Source organism: Microcebus murinus, chromosome 4 (genome assembly GCF_040939455.1).
Source record: "Microcebus murinus isolate Inina chromosome 4, M.murinus_Inina_mat1.0, whole genome shotgun sequence".
Lineage (NCBI taxonomy): Eukaryota > Metazoa > Chordata > Mammalia > Primates > Cheirogaleidae > Microcebus > Microcebus murinus.
This window is the reverse complement of record NC_134107.1, coordinates 87,278,653-87,297,595: the sequence shown is the minus strand read 5'-3', so window position 1 is coordinate 87,297,595 and position 18,943 is coordinate 87,278,653. Positions and strand designations below refer to the sequence as shown.

The 18,943-nt window shown below is 37.1% G+C and overlaps 1 protein-coding gene across 2 annotated transcripts in view; it reads left to right on the top strand.

The window, feature by feature from the left end:
* The window catches only part of CWF19L2 (CWF19 like cell cycle control factor 2), a 127,142-nt gene that overhangs the window by 59,240 nt on the left and 48,959 nt on the right, over window positions 1–18,943 (top strand). For both annotated transcript variants that reach the window (XM_076002477.1, XM_020286673.2), the window contains exons 11-12: window positions 8,273–8,389; window positions 10,626–10,763. In XM_076002477.1, coding sequence (XP_075858592.1) covers window positions 8,273–8,389; window positions 10,626–10,763 — 255 coding nt within the window. The remainder of the gene's footprint in view (window positions 1–8,272; window positions 8,390–10,625; window positions 10,764–18,943) is intronic.

Here is an 18,943-nt window from a genome sequence, read left to right as displayed (position 1 = left end):
AGCACTTTGGGAGGCCTGAGACAGAAGGATCCCTTTGAGCCCAGGAGTTTGAGGTTGCAGTGAGCTATGATTGTGCCACTGCACTCCAGCCTGGGGCAACAGGCAGTCTCTAAAAACAGTGAAACGCTGTCTCTTAAAAAAAAAAAAAAAGAACAGCAGGTCCCATTCTCTAGATGTTACCAACATAGATATTTTATAATATTACCAAGCAATTGCAGGTTTCTCTATTGCCCTTTCTTAGGCAATAGTAAAAAAAAAAATCAATAAAATGATTTTGAATTAGTTGTCTAAGCTGAAGAATAATGTAGTTGAAGGATAAGTAGACTTTTCCATAGAGACCATAGAGTAAATATTTTAGACTTTGTGGACTATATACGGTCTGTATTGCAACAACTCAACTGCTGTTGTATTGTAAAAGCAGCCATAGATAATACATAAGTGAATGAGTATGGCTGTATTCTAATAAAACTGTATTTATGTACACTAAAATTAGAATTGCATATAATTTTCATTTGTCATAAAATATTATTGTTTTGACTTTCTTCCAACCATTTAATAACGTAAAAACCATTTTTAGCTTGTGGGCTGACCAAAAACAAGCAGCAGGCTGGATTTGGCTTGTGGACCAGAGTTTGTTGACATTAAATAAGCCCTATATTCTGCATTAATATGTTAGCAAATTGGGAACTTAATTTCTGGACTTATTTCTGGACTCCTCAATATTTCTATCTTGGGTACCAGAGTGGAAAACTTACTATGATTTGTATTGGTAGGCCTAAGGAATAGAAAGTAGAAAAGGAGATAGAAGAGGAAAGTTGAGGGAAAAGTGGGTTAACTTTGGGAATATAATTAGTCTGTGTAAGGCACCAGCTTGTTAATTCCTTTTATTAAGCATTTATTGAGTACTCAGTGTTGTTTGACACTATGCCAGGTTCTATAGATACAAAGCAGTGTGCAGATTGGTCTTTGGTCTGGAAAGGTGGGAAACACAGTTGAGTTTTAAATATCTGTTGGGTTAAGTGGAAATTAGAATGACTAGACTCTGAAGTGTGTTTTGCTGGCAAATACAATTCTTTGTTACTATCAAAGTGATATGTACTTTGTGGGAGAAAATTATTTATTACATTACATGTAGTATGGATGCCAATAGGGAAGGTTAATTCTGGCTATATTAGCAAATTGATTTTATAACTTTATATAAAGGGGTTTGTTTTCACCTTTCTTCCATTAAAGTGAGAATCCATGATTTTTGTTAGCCAGAAGGCTATTTTATGGATTCATGAGTGAATGGTCCCAGAACATTTTGAGATTTGTTAATTAAAATGTCCATATAAAATGTTTATAATAAATAATCATTTTTGATGTTTTAAAATATGAAGTCCTACACAGCAAACTGCAGTTGGTGGGGATAATTTAGAAAGCTGGAGCATTTGGCATTCTTACGAAAATGGAAAGATTTTATAAATGCTTTCTAGTTATGTCAAGAAGTGTTTCTGCTTTCTTTGGAGAGCAATTACTAAATCACATGGATGATGAAAATGTTTTTGCATATTTTCTGTGTAGAAAGAACTTCTCATTTCTATCTTAGGTTTTATTTATTTATTTATTTATTTATCCACAAATGTTATTTTATTATACATTCTGTAATTAATTTCAAAGCCATTTCTGTTTGATTATCTCCCCCACTCTGAGACAAAGCCATTTTTTTTTCAGCATATTATAGGAGTACAGATTTTAAGGTTTCAATAAATGCCCATTTCCTCCCCTTCCCCCACAAGTCTGAGTCTCCAGCATGACCATCCCCCAGATGGTGCACATCTCACTCATTATATATGTATATACCCGCCCCCCTTCCCCCTGCCCAATACCCTATTACTGAAATACCTATGTGACCACTTAGGTGCTGTTCAGTTAATACCAGTTTGCTGGTGAGTATATGTGGTGCTTGTTTTTTCATTCTTGGGAAACTTGACTTAATAGTACGGGTTCCAGCTCTAACCAGGAAAATATAAGATGTGCTATATCACCATTGTTTCTTAGAGCTGAATAGTACTCCATGGTATACATATACCACATTTTATTAATCCATTCTTGGATTGATGGGCACTTGGGCTGCTTCCACAGCCTTGCAATTATGAATTGTGCTGCTATAAACATTCGAGTGCAGGTGTCTTTTTTGTAGAGTGTCATTGGATCTTTTGGGTAGATGCCCAGCAATGGGATTGGTGGATCAAATGGTAGATTCCCTTGTATCACTTTAAGGTATCTCCATATTGCTTTCCACAGAGGTTGAACTAATTTGCAGTCCCACCAGCAGTGTAGGAGTATAGAATTTTTTTATTTCCATCTTGATTTCTTCATTTATGAAGTAATCATTTAGTAAGAGGTTGTTTAATTTCCACGTTTTTGTGTAGAAATGTGATTTTCTGTTAGGGTTGATATTTACTTTTATTCCACTGAGATCTGAGAAGATACATGGTATGATTTCTATTTTTTTAAATTTCTTGAGATTTACTTTGTGTAAATCTCTAGGATATGGTCAATCTTAGAGTATGTCCCGTGAGCTGATGAGAAGAACGTATATTCAGTGGATTTTGGGTAGAATGTCCTGTAGATGTCAGTCAGACCCAGTTGTTCCAGGGTTTTGTTTAAGTCCATTATTTCTTTATTAATTTTCTGTTTGGAGGATCTGTCTTGTGCCGTCAGTGGGGTGTTGAAATCTCTGGTGATTATGGAGTTGCTATTAATCCTTTTGCTTAGATCCAGTAAGGTTTGCTTTATGAATCTGAGTGCACCTAAGTTGGGTGCATATATATTTAAAATTGTTATCTCTTCTTGTTGAAGTGTGCCCTTCACCATTATATAATGACCCTCTTTGTCTTTCACTACTTTTGTTGGTTTAAAAACTAAACTGTCTGAAATTAGAACTGCCACGCCAGGCTTCTTTTGGCTTCCACTTGCCTGGAATACTGATCTCCACCCTTTTACTTTTAGTCTATATGCATCCTTGCAGGTTAGATGTGTTTCCTGAAGACAGCATATACTTGGCCTGTATTTTCTTATCCATTCAGCCAGCCTATGTCTCTTGAGTGGAGAGTTTAAGCCATTCACATTTATTGAGAGAACTGATAGGTAAGGTAGATTAGTGTTCATTCTGTTGGGTTGGATGTTGTTGCTTTGATTTCTCTCTTGAGCCATTGTATTATCTGGCCTTTAATCTTTGGGTTTTGGTTGTTTTTATATTCGTGGGTTATTATTATGATGTTCCGTGTGTAACGCTGTTTTAATTACTTCTTGTAGGGCTGGTCTTGTCTTGGTGAATTCTCTGAGCCTTTGCTTGTCTGAGAATGTTTTTATTTCTCCTTCATATATGAAGCTTAGTTTTGCAGGGAATAATATTCTAGGGTGGGCATTGTTTTGTTTGAGAAGAGTGAGAATGGGGCCCCAGTCTCTCCTTGCTTGTAAAGTCTCATTAGAGAAGTCTGATGTTATTCGAATTGGCTTTCCCTTGTATGTTACTTGCTTCTTTTGTCTTACAGCTCTTAGAAGGGCCTCTTTAGTTGATACTTTGGTCAGTCTGATGACTGCATGTCATGACGTCTTCCTGTTTGCGTTGAATCTCCCAGGGGTCCTCTGAGCTTCTTGAACTTGTATATCAAGATTTTGAGCAAGGCCTGGGAAATTTTCCTCTATTATATCTTCAAATTGCTTGTTCAACCCTTGAGTGTTGTCTTCTTCCCCTTCTGGTAACCCTATGACCCTCACATTAGGTTTCTTCACATAATCCCACATCTCTTGTAGGCTTTGCTCTTTTCTCTTGTTTCTCTGCTCTATCTCTGTGACGGTTTTATTTAGTTGGAGGATGTTATCTTCAATCTCTGAGATTCTTTCCTCTGTTTGATCTACCCTGTTCTTGAGACTTTCCACTGTGTTTTGTAGTTCCCTGAATTGATTCTTCATTTCCAGGAGTTCGGTTAAACTTTTCTTCATTGTGTCTATTTCATTAGTGAACTTTTGTTCTAGGTCCTGGAGGCTTTTTGTGGTTTCTTTGTGTTGGTTATTGAGTTGTTGTTGCAGTTTGGTGAGTGTTCTTATGATCCACATTCGAAATTCCTCTTCTGTCATTTTGGTTGCCTGATTTTGGTTGGTGTCCGTTTCTAGGGGGCTGGTGCTCCTCTTTAGGGGTGTGTTTTTCCTTTGGTTCTTCATATTTCCTGAGTTCCTTCGCTGATTTCTTCCCATGTGGATCAGTTGTTGTTTCTTTCCTTTAGGTTTTTGTTTGGGTATTCACACGCCTTGTTTAGTTTCTGAGCCGTTAGGTGGTGTCTGTTGGTGAGATTCGACCACTCCCTGTATAATGAGTCAGTGGGTGCCATGAAAAGGCTGTGCAGGATGCCGTCCCTGTCAGTAGGTGGCGCTTGCTTGGAGGAACAGGCTATGCTGTTGTTTTTGTGTCCTGTTATCAGCTGTTGTTCTGGGTGGAGCTGGGTTGGGTAAGCCTGCCCTCAGGCACCACCAGTGCCCTTAGCTGGGGTCAAAGTTCTGTTCTCTGCTTCCAGGAAAAGCTGTCAGGGTGGGGCTGGAATAGTCCTGCTCAGCTAGAAAGTCTGCTTGTGGGGGTGCGGGTGTCTGAGACCCGCAGTCTGGAGCGGGCCTCGCTTCTTTCCACCCTCCCCAACTCCGCAGCTACTCCTGGGCCTCTGCCAGCAGGCCAGACCACACGCCACCAGGCCTCCCCAGATTGTGATGCTGGCGGGGAGGTTCCCTGCGCAGGAATGCCACCTGGGCTGGGTGCACATCCTCCCTTTGCGGGGAGGGTTGCCCTCTAGGAGGCTGATCTGCCCCTGAAGGCACACACACCTCAGCAGGCTGTTCACAAATATCCCTTCTGTGCCCCGGGCAATGCTATACCTCCGTTCACGGGATCTGGTCTGCAGGTCCGACCTCTGGGTCCCAGAGTTCAAACTGTATCCCCACCAGGGAGAGGATTTCCGGTCCCAATTCACCCACAGGGAGCCCAGGCTGTGTCTGTGTCTCTCAGCCTCTGAGTCGGCACCGTTCTCCTGGGAACACCGTGCCAGCAGCACCTGGGAGGGCTGGCGGGTAGGGAGCTCACAGTCTGAGTTCCCCTTAGTCAGCTGTAGGGTCCCCAAAGGGAAGGTCCCGTTCCCTGGAGGTGCCTCCGGCTGGTGGCTGTATTGTCTCTCTGGGCAGCCGTGGGTAGGGTCGGCAGAGGGGAGGAGGAGGCAATATGGCGCCTGCCGAGTGGCTCCGGTTGTGCACACAGAGGTGCCCCAAGGGATTTGGGAGTCTGGTGCCACGTCCGCTACAGGCTCACTGCTAGCTGGCGGCGGCTGTCTCTGGGCTGGTGTCTGCAAGTCTCTCCACCCGCTGGGGAGCCCACCAGCAGTCCCAAATGCAGGGGAGGGGAAAGGTGATTTATCCACCTACTCTTGCTGCTGGTCTCCGGGCTGCTCCGGTGATCCCAGCTTCCAGTTCTCCTCTGCAGCCTCCTCCTGTGGAGTCTCCCGGCGTCTCAGGTACCCCTCCTTCTGGCCCTCGTTCGTTGTATGCTCACCTTCTTGCTTCTTTTTTCTAATTTCTGCTAGAATCTTTCTTTTCTGCAGAGACACTCTGTCTGGCGGTGTTTCTCGTCCGCCATCTTGATCCTCCCTATCTTAGGTTTTAATGCCAAGTAGATTGTTAGAATGCACTGTGTCTTGGGTTCCCAAAATGGCGCAACTTAGTCTTTTCTGTTGGTAGCCTAAGGACCAGAAAGTAGACAAAGGGAGCAAATTGGTGACTAAGGTGGAAAGTGAGTTAGCTTTGGGAGGATAATTAATCTGTTGGAGGCACCAGCTTGTTAATGTCATTTATCAAGCATTTGTTGAATTCTTATTACTGTTTTGACACTGTGACAAGTCCTATAGATACCAAGTAGTATACAGCTTAGTCTTTGTCCTGCAAAGACTGATAATTATAAGTAGACAAAGTTACTAAAAAGATTATGGTCTAGCAATATAAATGTGTCTGAAATTATTTGATAACAAAATACAATAAAAATGAACTATAGAAAAATGAAATAAAGACATTTAAAATACAAGTCCCAAATTTTTATTTAGATTGAACCAACATAAAATCATTCTATACAGTTGCTATAAAAGTTTATAAACACTCAGTTTCTGTACTTAGCTCATGAATTAGTAACAAATATTTCATGGCTGGTAATATTTGGACTAACAATGATCTGTGGGTCATACTGGGAGTGGTATTGATCTCCTGGGTGATACATGGTCCCTGCAGATTTTTAAGCAAAGAATGGCATGATTATTTTTGTGTTTAACACAATGAATTTTTTTTTTTTATTTTGGCATATTATGGGAGTACAGATTTCAAGGTTTCAATAAATGCCCATTTCCCCCCCTCCCCCCAAAAGTCTGAGTCTCCAGCATGACCATCCCTCAGATGGTGCACATCTCACTCATTATGTATGTATATACCCGCCCCCTCCCCCCTCCCACCTGCCCAATACCCTATTACTGTAGTACCTATGTGTCCACTTAGGTGCTACTCAGTTAATACCAGTTTGCTGGAGAATATATCTGGTGCTTGTTTTTCCATTCTTGGGATACTTCATTTAGTAGTATGGGTTCCAGCTCTAACCAGGAAAATATAAGATGTGCTATATCACCATTGTTTCTTAGAGCTGAATAGTACTCCATGGTATACATATACCAGATTTTATTAATCCATTCTTGGATTGATGGGCACTTGGGCTTTTCACAGCCTTGCAATTATGAATTAACACAATGAATTTTTTGCTATGGAGTGATGCAATATGAGTTATTAAGTTTCAGGCTAGAAGGCTGGAAACCAAGGAACCCTGGAATCATCACTATTTGAGGGATAGTTGGAAATGGAAGAGAAAGTAAAGCTGACTTTCTTTATATTGATAATTCATGTGGGGAGTAATTTCCTCACTAGGCTTTAAGCTTACTAAAGGCAGAGACTATATTTCTTTTGACTACTAAAATAAACACCTTCAAAAATATTTGATGACTGAATGAACAAAAAAAACCCCAGATGAATGAATGAATCAGAGGTGAAGTCAGAGCCATGAGAGAATAGAAAGTTTAAAACTGGAATAAGAAGAATTTCAGGCTGGAAAATATAACAAATAGAACCAAATGCTTTTAAATCAAGGAAAATAATATTTAATGAGTATATATTGGATTTAGTAATTTGAAAGTCCTTAGAGAGATCAGCTTTCACAGTGCGATAAGATTAGAAGTCAGATTATAATGTATTGCACATCTCTATTGTCCCATAAGAGAATGAGTAGGAAGATCATTTAAAATATTACACTTTGTCAATTTATTCATTGAGGAAGAAAAGTGGTAATAATCTGTACTATCTATTTAGTATTGTAGGTGAATGTAAGATCAATAATGGGTATGTATTTTTTTCTTCCATTTCAACAGGGGAACTAATCTCTATTAAATGGAATTGAAATTCATTTTTTTATTTGATTCTGATTTGAGAAGAAAATTGAAATGTGAATAATTTGCTTGGTCTTATTTCAAATGGACTTAACGAATTCATTTCCTAATAATCTTTATTTATTCTCAATTAGAACCTTTCCAATAACATTCCATTTTCATCATAGAATAAAGTTTACTCTTATTCTATACTGTGGCAAGCTTGTATTTGACTGAAAGTTTGTAGGAAAAAGATTAAGGCTTGAAAGTATGTGGAATATAACTTCTGAAGAGTCAGAAAACTGAAAAGCATTTGAGGGCTGTTAATAAAAAGAATAGAAGTTACATATAGTATCATTAGAGTAGCTAATTTAGCAATTTGTTTTGTCATTTAGTTTATTGCTTATAATCAAATTTTAGTAGGGTCTCTAAAAAATATCTGTTAAATATTATATCTGCTGCATAAGTGATAGGTACTCTCATACAATACCAGGAGGACTATTGATACTTTGTCATATTTTAATATTGTCTAGATGAAAAGTTTATTTGAATTTTTCTTCTGTGATTGCTTTTTAAAAAATATAATAAAATAAACCTTGGGTATTTTTCCACCCATCTTCTGAAAAGATTATGGTCATTTTATGATTATAGTAGGTAATAAAAATCCAGAAGACTGAAGATAGTCCATAATATTATGTGAAAACTTGAATCTTTTTTGGTTTTTTGGTTATTAAATATAAACATTCAATACTCTTCATAATAAGTTCAAAAATTATCTCTGAATCTTTTTCTAGAATGATGACCAGCAAGAAGTGATCCTTGTCAGAACAGATCAGTCTGGTAGAGTATGGCCTGTGAACACACCAGGAAAATCTCTGGAATCAAAAGGAGGAAGAAGGAAGAGACAGATGGTATGTTTAACATATGTCTTTGTTTATTAATTCTGAATTAATTCCTCTTGGAACTTTCTTTGCATCAAACTACAAAATATTTTCTGAAATGTAGCTTTCTAATGGAAACACTGGAAATTATGTAAATTATGTTAGGTTTTTTTTGTTTTTTGAGACAGGTTCTCACCCTGTCTCCCAGGCTGGAGTGCAGTGATGTCATCATAGCTCACTATAACTCTGATTTTCTGGACTCAAAAGGATTTACCCGCCTCAGCCTCCAAAGTGCTGGGTTTATAGGCATGTACCACCATGCCTGGCCGACTGTGTTACTTTTATTCTTAGTTATATCCCATGGCCTTTTACAAAATGGAATTTAATTCAACTGCATTTTTTTCAAATAATTGTGAATATTGAATGTTTAAGGCAATTTTAATTTTAGTGCACATTTCTTTGGTGTTTTTAGCCTTTTTTTGTATACTTACCATAGCTCTTAGAGAAAACCTCAGTCTCCCAGACCTGTTTCTTGTGTTAGACAGCTAATTTGAGACTGGGTGATGGGGTATTCATATGCAGTTGTGTCTTAATTATATAGGTACTGTGATCCTGTAGAAACCTAATTTTCTTTTCCATCTTTCAGCTCTAGCAATTAGTTTTTAGCACTACCTTGAGGCTCTTGAGATGGCAAAAACAAATATTCAGTTTTCCCAAGCTAGGTTTTTTTATTTTGAAAGATCATACTCATGATAATTGGGTACACAAAAGAATTGTTCATTTGGAATTTTTATGTCAAATGTTTATAACTTGCCCATTGATTGCCTATGATGCTAGAGATACTAATTAATTTACTCAACAAATAGAAGTGGGATGGATACCTCTCTAATGTAATGAGAGGAATTTGGGGATTGGAGAGAGGAAGTGGTAGGGGAATAAGTAAAAGTTTGAAGTATGTGAAATGGCAGAAATGAATAGTTATCCATAAATGCATTGTCAGAAGGCATCGAGGGCCCTTGCATACTATGTACCTACTGAGCTATCTAGATGTAGGAGTAAAGAAGGAAGGCATATTTGTTCGGGGTTAGGGTTTGCTTTTTGGGTATAATGAAAAGATGAGAGAGCTGGAAATTAAGTGTCTGGAACCAGGGAGTGATTTAAGTCACGGAACATAAGATTTAGTGAAGACAAGAATAATAATGTTAGGAAAAATAGTGGGACCCTGGTTCCAAAGGTCTCAGAGGAGTCAAAGACTAGGTTTTTTTTTTTGGTTAAGGGAATATGAGAGCACCATTGGAGATATTTGATAGTGAGCAAATGAATAGCACTTTTCTATTCCACACCTGGATAATGAACCAACTAAAAAGAAAAAACCCAGGGCTGAATTAGATGGAGATTAGAATATCAGCTGTTTTTGATAAAGCTGTTTATGGAACAAGGGTTTAATAATTAGAAGTGGGTGACTTACTTAGGGATACTATAACAGCATACTGTAGACTGGATGGTGTAAACAACATAAATGTATTTCCTACAGTTCTGGAGACTAGGAAGTCCAAGATCAGAGTGCTGGTAGATTCAGTTTCTGGTGAGATCATGCTTCTTGATTTGTAGAAGGTGGTCTTCTTCTTGTAGCCTCATATGGCAGAGAACAGAGAGAGAGAGAGAGAGAGAGAGAGAGAGAGAAAGAGAGAGAGAGAGAACAAGCTGTCATATCTTTTGACAGGGTTACTAATCCCATCTATGAGGGCTTCACCCTCATCACCTAATTACCTCCCAAAGACCCCCAACCTCCTAATAACTTCACATTGGGATTTCAATATATGAATTCTGGGGTGACACAAACATAAAGTCCATACCAGTGGAATTGCTCATACTTTACCTCTGTTTTTGATATACTTATTTTATCTCTGGATAACTACAGTCTTCCCTCAACAATGGTAAGGAATTTTAACTGCAAGGAAGAGAAGAACAGAAAAGAGAAAAGAAGGGATAGAGTAGTTTTGCTCTTTCCTCTAACCTTGGAAACCAGATAAAGTCATGACTTTATCCCTGGGGAAATGGAGAGTAAAGGGGCAGAAAAAGTAGGGAGTGTTATTCTAATGGAAGTTCTTTCACATGGAAGCAGGTAGAATAGGGATAAACTGGATGGAAATGTTGTGATGCATAGTGGAATTTTTGCATTTAGTATTAGATTTATAGTAGTCTATTAAAAAATACTTCAGAGATTCATGTTTTCCCTAAATTAATAATGTTAATTTTGTCATAGGTTTCAACCCATGAGGAAAAAGAAAGGGTCAGATACTTTCATGATGATGATAATCTAAGCCTAAATGATTTAGTCAAAAATGAAAAGATGGGAACGGCAGAAAATCAAAACAAACTTTTTATGAGAATGGCGTCTAAGGTAAGATATATTCCTAGGATATAGTTAAATTTTGGAAGCTGATTCTTTAACAGTGATCTACCTTTCAGAGAGATTGGGTTCTCTTTAAGTCTTGATTTCTTTTAGTAAATTAAATTCTTTGTAAGACACATTAAGAACAGGAATTTTGAAATCAATCTGATTGAGAAATACACATTTGAAATTGTGTTTGTTTTTAAATATAGACTATGGTTTACTTCTTTAATGTATTCTATGAAGATTTTAATTATATATTTGATCTACTACCATTTAAGAGAAAGTTTTAGGCCAGAGTTTAATGATTGGCAATATGCTGCTGGTTAGGTTATCATTCTGTCTTGTCTTTTTTTTTTTTTTTTTTTGAGACAAAGTCTCACTCTGTTACGCAGGCTAGAGTGCGGTGGCATCAGCCTAGCTCACAGCAACCTCAAACTCCTGGGCTCAAGCGATCATCCTGCTTCAGCCTCTTGAGTAGCTGGGACTACAGGCATGCACCATCATGCCTGGCTAATTTTTTCTATATATTTTTAGTTGTTCGGCTAATTTCTTTCTATTTTTAGTAGAGGCGGGATCTCACTCTTGTTCAGGCTGGTCTTGAACTCCTGACCTTGATTGATCCTCCTGCCTCAGCCTCCCAGAGTGCTAAGATTACAGGCGTGAGCCACCATGCCTGGGTTGTCTTGTCTTTTTAAATTCATTTATTTATATTTTTTCCAATATTATCCTTCAGAAATGACAATCTGTCTTGTCTTAATGTTCCTCCAATTATGTTCCTCCATAATTCTTCTTAATTATGCTACAAGGAGGTAGAGGAAAACATTTGGAGTAATACATTATGAATTATGGAGAATAATCTTAAATCTTATTTATATGAAAATATATATTATTTTAACATATCATTATGGATAGTAGGATGAATTTTTGTTTCAAATAGCATTCTTTGTTGTAGTCTCTTCCATTGTAGTCCTTTCCAAGCACTACTATTAAAATTTTTTATAAAAGAGACATTGTATTTAAATTAGCTCTGTAACAGAGTTTAGCAAATTGTGATCACCCACTCATGGGAAAAATTGAGCCTACCACCTATATTTGCAAATAAAGTTTTATTGAAGCACAACTATACACATGTACTTACATATTATCTAAGGCTGCTTTTGCTCTGCTATGGCTGAGTTGAGTAGTTGTGAGAGGGTATAGCCCACAAAGCTGCAAATATTTACTGTCTGGCTGTTTATAGAAAAAAATTGCCAAACTCTGCTTTATAATACCAATGGTTGCCTTTCGGTAATGGGAGTTTAAACTGGATATCTGAAAGAGGTAGGCATAGGATGGGGAGACCTTCACTGTCTATCTTTTCAGACTTACAATCTTTTATTTTTTAATTGTGGATATATTACCTGATCAAAAATTAACTTAATGAGAACTAAAATAAAGATAACCAAGCTGTCTGTATCTGTATGTGTATGTGTTTTGGGGAGGAGACAGTGAAATAAACTTAGTTTAACATTTTTACCAAGAATTAGATGCGGTCTTAAATTTAGCCCATTAGGATAATTTTTCGTCTGTTAATTTTGGGGAAAATGCTAGAAATTTTCTAGGGTCTGGAAATTTAATGCAGAAAGGAAGGGGACACATTTTTATGAGAGTTACCTTTTCAGAAATGATGCCACTTTATATGAAGTCTGAATTAAATATAGTTTTACTAATCTTATCATAGTCTAAGTTTATACATAAGAGAAAAATCATTATACAAATTATAATAGTCATTTACTAATTCAACAGTTGTTATTGAACACCTACTTTGTGCCAGATACCTTTTTAGGTAAAGGGATACAGAGAAGTAATCAAGTCAAAATTCATGCCCTCAAGGAGCTTATATAATATTTCTAGTGGATGTGACAAGGAACAAATACATAATATAAAATATTACATAACATAAATAATATATTACAATATAGAAAATATTTTTGTAGAAAATGAAACAAAGTAGAAGGAGATGAAGTGATATTTTCAGTAGAGTGTTGAGGTAAGGCCTTTCTGTGGAAGGGATACTTTAGTATTCTCTGAATGAAGTGAAAGAGTGGTCCCTGTGAATAAGTGAGGGACGAATATTCCAAGTAAAAGACACAGAAAATGCAAAGGATCTGAAGAAGAGACAAGCTTGAAGGACATCAGGAGACAGCAAGAAGACAAGTATGACTGGGGAGTAGATGGAGGTAGACTGGGGAGTAGATGAGGGAGGAGACATAGCAGAATCAGATCACGTAGGGTCTTACAGGCCATGGTGTGAGAACTTCTGCTTTTCTTTCAGTGATGAGAAGTATTTGAAGGTTTGTCACAGGGCTGTGCCATGATTTGGTTTCTGTTTTGACAGGATTTTTCTGGCTGCTATTTTGTATAGAGAAGCAAGAGTGGAAGCAGGGAGATCACTTAGGAGGGAGGGCACTACATTAGTTCAGATAGAGTTTTGGATTAGGGTGGTAAAACTGGTGAGAAGTGTTAGTATTTGGGGCAATGCTGATGCCATATGTTGAAATGGGAAAAACTGGGGGAGGGACAAATTTTGTGTGGGGTGGGAAATCAAGAGTACTATAAATGACATGTGAAGTATGAAATACCTATTAGACATTCACATGGTGTGTGGGGTGACTGCCCCTGGAGTTCTGGGTAGTTGTTGGTTCCTCCATATAGATTTGGATGTTGTAAGCACTTAAATAGTATTTAAAGCCATGGGACTTAAGAAATTACTAATGAGGAGAGTCTGAAGACTATGCTGGAGTACTGTCTGGAAGAGGACAGAAATGATTTAGCAAATGAGACCAAGAAGGTGCAGCCAGTGAGGTAGAAGGAAAACTGAGTGTTTCAGAAGACAGAAAGGAGGTAATGTATAACTTTGTCAACTGTTGAGGTTGAGTAAGAGCATTGAAGATGGGGAAATGACCATTGCATTTGGCAATGTGGAGGTTTCTGGTGTTTTTGGTAAGTGTGGTTTTTTTTTTTGGTCCAGTAAGGACCAATAATAATACAGCAAATAATAGAGCATGTTTATATGTTTTTCTTTTGTTTAATTTGTACATTAGGAGGTCTTATCATAATATTTATATAGTAGTGCCCCCTTATTTGTGGGGAATATGAGCCCCAGAGAGAAGCCTGATTATTTCAGTTTCAAGACTGAATGTGACAAGAGTTGGCCTTGGGAAGGAACTGATTACTGTACATAAATTATAACAAGAGGAAAGGCAGAGTATTGGTATATAGATGCAAGTACGTTCATAAATTTGATAGTGGAAAAATGAACAGGGTTGTCACTAAGAATGATGATAGAGAAAGAGGTTTGAGAAGGAGGTAAGAAATGATCTTTGGGAGAACCTGTGAGTGAAGTAAAGTAGGATTGCCAGGCAGTGCTGAGTGTCCATCTGAGGTTTATGGTTGTATATTTTTCTTCTGCCATGTTTGTCTAGGGATTTTATTTCATTGATTTATGATACAATGATCATGACTTGTTTTTACTTTTTTTTTTTTTTTTTTTTGAGACAGAGTCTCACTTTTGTTGCCCAGGCTAGAGTGAGTGCCGTGGCGTCAGCCTAGCTCACAGCAACCTCAAACTCCTGGGCTCAAGCGATCCTCCTGCCTCAGCCTCCCAAGTAGCTGGGACTACAGGCATGCGCCACCATGCCCGGCTAATTTTTTGTATATATATTTTTAGTTGGTCAATTAATTTCTTTCTATTTTTAGTAGAGACGGGGTCTCGCTCAGGATGGTTTCGAACTCCCAACCTCGAGCAATCCGCCCGCCTCGGCCTCCCAGAGTGCTAGGATTACAGGCGTGAGCCACCGCGCCCGGCCTGTTTTTACTTTTCATATTAATATTTTACCTCCATTGCTTATTGCTTTGAGGATACAAATAGTAGAGCATGCTTTTATGTTTTTCTTTAGTTTAATTTGTATATTATGGGATCTTATAATATTTATATGGTAGTTCCCCCTTATTTATGGGGGATATGTTCAAAGGACCCCAGTGGATACCTGAAACTATTACCAAACCCTGTATATACTGTGTTCTTTTCCTTTTCTTACATACCTATCATAAATTTTAATTTATAAATTAGGCACAACTAATTATAAAAGTAGAACAGTTATAACAATATGCCAGCATCACTATTCATGTGCTTTAGGGCCAATTATTAAGTAAAATAAGGGTTGCTTGAACACAAGCACTGTGATACCATCACAGTCAATCAGATAACTGAGATGGCTACTAAGTGACTAACAAGTAGATAGCATATACAGCTTGGGTACGCTGGAAAATGGGATGATTAATGTCCCGGGCGGGACAGGAGTGAAATAGCACAAGATTCATCATGCTACTCAGTACGGCACACAATTTAAACTTTTATGACTTTTTTACTTCTGGAATTTTCCATTTAATATTTTTAGACCATTGTTGACTGCAGATAACTGAAAACTATGGAAAATGAAACCACAGTTGAGGAGAGACTACTGTTTTGTATAGGATTGTTTTTTTTTTTTTTTTTTTTCTTTCGGCATATTATGGGGGTACAGATTTTAAGGTTTCAATAAATGCCCCTTCCCCCTACCCCCCACAAGTCTGAGTTTCCAGCATGACCATCCCTCAGATGGTGCACATGTCACTCATTATGTATATATATACCCGCCCCCCTCTCCCCTCCCCCCTCCCCAATACCCTATTACTGTAGTACTTATGTGTCCACTTAGGTGCTACTCAGTTAATACCAGTTTGCTGGTGAATGTATGTGGTGCTTGTTTTTCCATTCTTGGGATACTTCACTTAGTAGTATGGGTTCCAGCTCTAACCAGGAAAATATAAGATGTGCTATGTCACCATTGTTTCTTAGAGCTGAATAGTACTCCATGGTATACATATACCAGATTTTATTAATCCATTCTTGGATTGATGGGCACTTGGGCTGTTTCCACAGCCTTGTAATTATGAATTGTGCTGCTATAAACATTCGAGTGCAGGTGTCTTTTTTGTAGAGTGTCATTGGATCTTTTGGGTAGATGCCCAGCAATGGGATTGGTGGATCAAATGGTAGATTCACTTGTATCGCTTTAAGGTATCTCCATATTGCTTTCCACAGAGGTTGAACTAGTTTGCAGTCCACCAGCAGTGTAGGAGTGTTCCTCTCTCAATATTAGCTGATAATTGCATCTCCATTCATCTGTTTCCCTAAACATTTTTTGTCTTGGATTTTTTAAAATTCAACTTTACTAGGCTACAACATTACTGAAGCTAGAATACTATAAAAAGTAACCAATAGTATTTATCCCTTAAAAATTCCATTCCCAGTCTATATTAGCTACAAAAGAAAGTTTTGACGTACAAAATCATGCCTCAATTTTATAAAATGACATGTTTTGGCTCAAATAGTTATGTGAAACTATTCTTATTAAAACTTATTTAGAGACGCTTTCATAGGATAGACATTAGGCATGCAATAAGTGCCTACCTTCCCTTCAGTTTTTATACTATTTATAAGTAAATGCTTATTTTTTTGTATTTTATATGATTTAGATATTGCCTAATAATTTCAGCAGAAATCAGCTAGAATTGATAGCATTAAGTAAGCCTACAAACTCGATAGACAATATATTGAATATGCAAGTGATACACATTCAATCCAGATTTTTTAAAAAAGTGTTGACCAATTTTATATATTGTTGAATTTGTAGTAATGTTGTATTAACATTTTGACAAGGATTTTATTTTTATCCAAGCAAATTATTTTCTTTGTATTATTTTAATGGAGATGTCAATTTGGTTGTAGTAACTAAGGAAATGCAGTAAGCTCCAGCTCTTTTGTGCATCAATTGTGTTAACTTTTCATGTCTTTTTTTTTTTTTTTGGCTGAAAATTGATTTGTGCATGATAGCTGAAGGAAGAGAATAGTCTTGAATCATATTTGGCAGTTTCTCATTAAAAAGGATAAAGTTGTTTTCTTTTTGAAATACACAAAGCAATGCCAGACCCTACTTATATGTAGTAGAGCTTATGGAGGTATAGGTTGCTTTGGAAATGCTGATTTTGCATTGTGATTTTTAGTTTATCCTTCCTAATAACTAACCACGGCATAGTAGCAGTTTGTTTTGCATGTTAAGTAATTAAAATCAACTTTGCTAAAAATTTGAAGTAATGCTAAAATGCTTATAAAAACAAAGTATTTGGCATATCGACCATTTCTATAAATACTGTGCTTAATTCTTTCACTCTTAAAAGCTTATAAACTAAAGTAGCTAAGCCTTTGCATTTTTAGAGATAGTAATATTTTTGGTGTATACTTTAGATGTTATATACTTTCATTAATGACCAGACCACAAAAGCTCATTATCCTTTCTTTTTAATGTTAGTTGGCAGGCATTAATCTAGGACAGAGGTTAGCAGACTTTCTGTAAAGGACCAGATAATGAATATTTTTGGGTTTCTCTTGGAACTACCAGCTCTGCTATTGTGGCACAAAAGTAGCCATAGACACTATGTATATGAATGGATATGACTATATTCCAACAAAAAATTATTTACGAAAACAGGTGGCTGGCTTGGTTTGGACTGACAGTTGTAGTTTATCAGTCTCTGAACTAGGATATCTAAAGAATACATATTTTTAATGCGAATGTCTTTGAATTTGGGTACAAGTTGAGCATCCCTAATTCAAAAATTCAAAATCCAAAATAGTCCACAATTCAAAACTTTTTGAGTGCTGACATGGGTGGCTGAGATAGTGATACCTTTGCTTTCTGATGTTCAATGTACACAAACTTGGTTTCATGCACAAAATTATTAAACATACTGTGTAAAGTTACCTTCAGGTAATGTATAAGGTGTATATAAAACATAAATGAGTTTTGTGTTTAGACTTGGGTCCCATCCCCAAGATATTTCATTATGTATATACAAGTATTTCAAAGTCCAAAAAAATCTGAAATCTGAGATACTTTTGGTTCCATGCATTTCATATAAGGGATACTCAACCTGTACTTCCCTTACTTAGTGATTCACCTGAAAATGGATCTTAGGCCTTGGGAAAAGTAGCCAGTCAGGAATAGTTGATATACAACACGATTGTTTATTTATTTAGTCAACAAATGTTAACTGATCTCATTCAATGTGTGAGGTGTTCTACTAGGTACCTACTGGCACATGAAGAAGACATGATCTTCGACTTTATGGAGCTTGTTATGCTAGTGGGGAAAAGAAGCATTAAATAAATAACGATGAAAAATGAATTCAGTAATTATGGATAATGCAAAGTACAATGACAGACAAGTGAAAAGTCTTTTGGGAGTAGCACCAGTGTAACCTAATCTAAACTGGGGTAACAGGAAAGGTTTCATGTTGAATAGGAAAGCTGATACTATGACTGGTCAGTATTCAGGTCTATCCTGTTGTCTTTAGCTGTTAATATATATTTTACTTTTCATTACTATCTTATATTTTATTCATTTAACTTTTACTGTCTGTCTTTTTCTTGTAATTCTGAAATTCAGATTATTTTTCCAGTTGTATTTTACCATTAGATCTTTACTGGCATCTCTTTCTTATAACCAGGTCAAGAAAGGTATCTCATGCTAAATGTTAACTTGATTATATTTGGATAGGGGAATTATAGTTGTTGGGTTTTTATTTTTTATTTATTTTTTACTTTTTATTTTTATTTCAGGATATTATAAGGGTACAAACATTTTGGTTACATTTTTTATGACTTTGCCTCACCCAAGCAAGGATTAGAGGCATGCCCTTCCCCTCTACAATGCTCACTATGTCCATTAGTTGTGAGTTTACTCCCCTAACTCCCTAATCCCTGGAGAATATTACTACCGTGTGAACACCATAGTGTTGATCAGTTAGTGCCAATTTGATGGTGAGTACATGTGGAGCCTATGCTTCCGTTCTTGTGATGCCTCACTTTGGAGGATGGGCTCAAGCTCTAGCCAGGAAAATATAAGAGGTGCTAGATCACCATTGTGTCTTATAATTGAGTAATATTCTATTGTATACATATACCAAATTTTAATAATCCACTCATGAAATGATGGGCACTTGGATTGTTTCCATGTCCTTGGAATAGGGAATTCGTTATTGGGTTTTTAAAATCCCCTCTATATTTCTCATTTTCTTCTGAATATGTACTACATAATTAATGA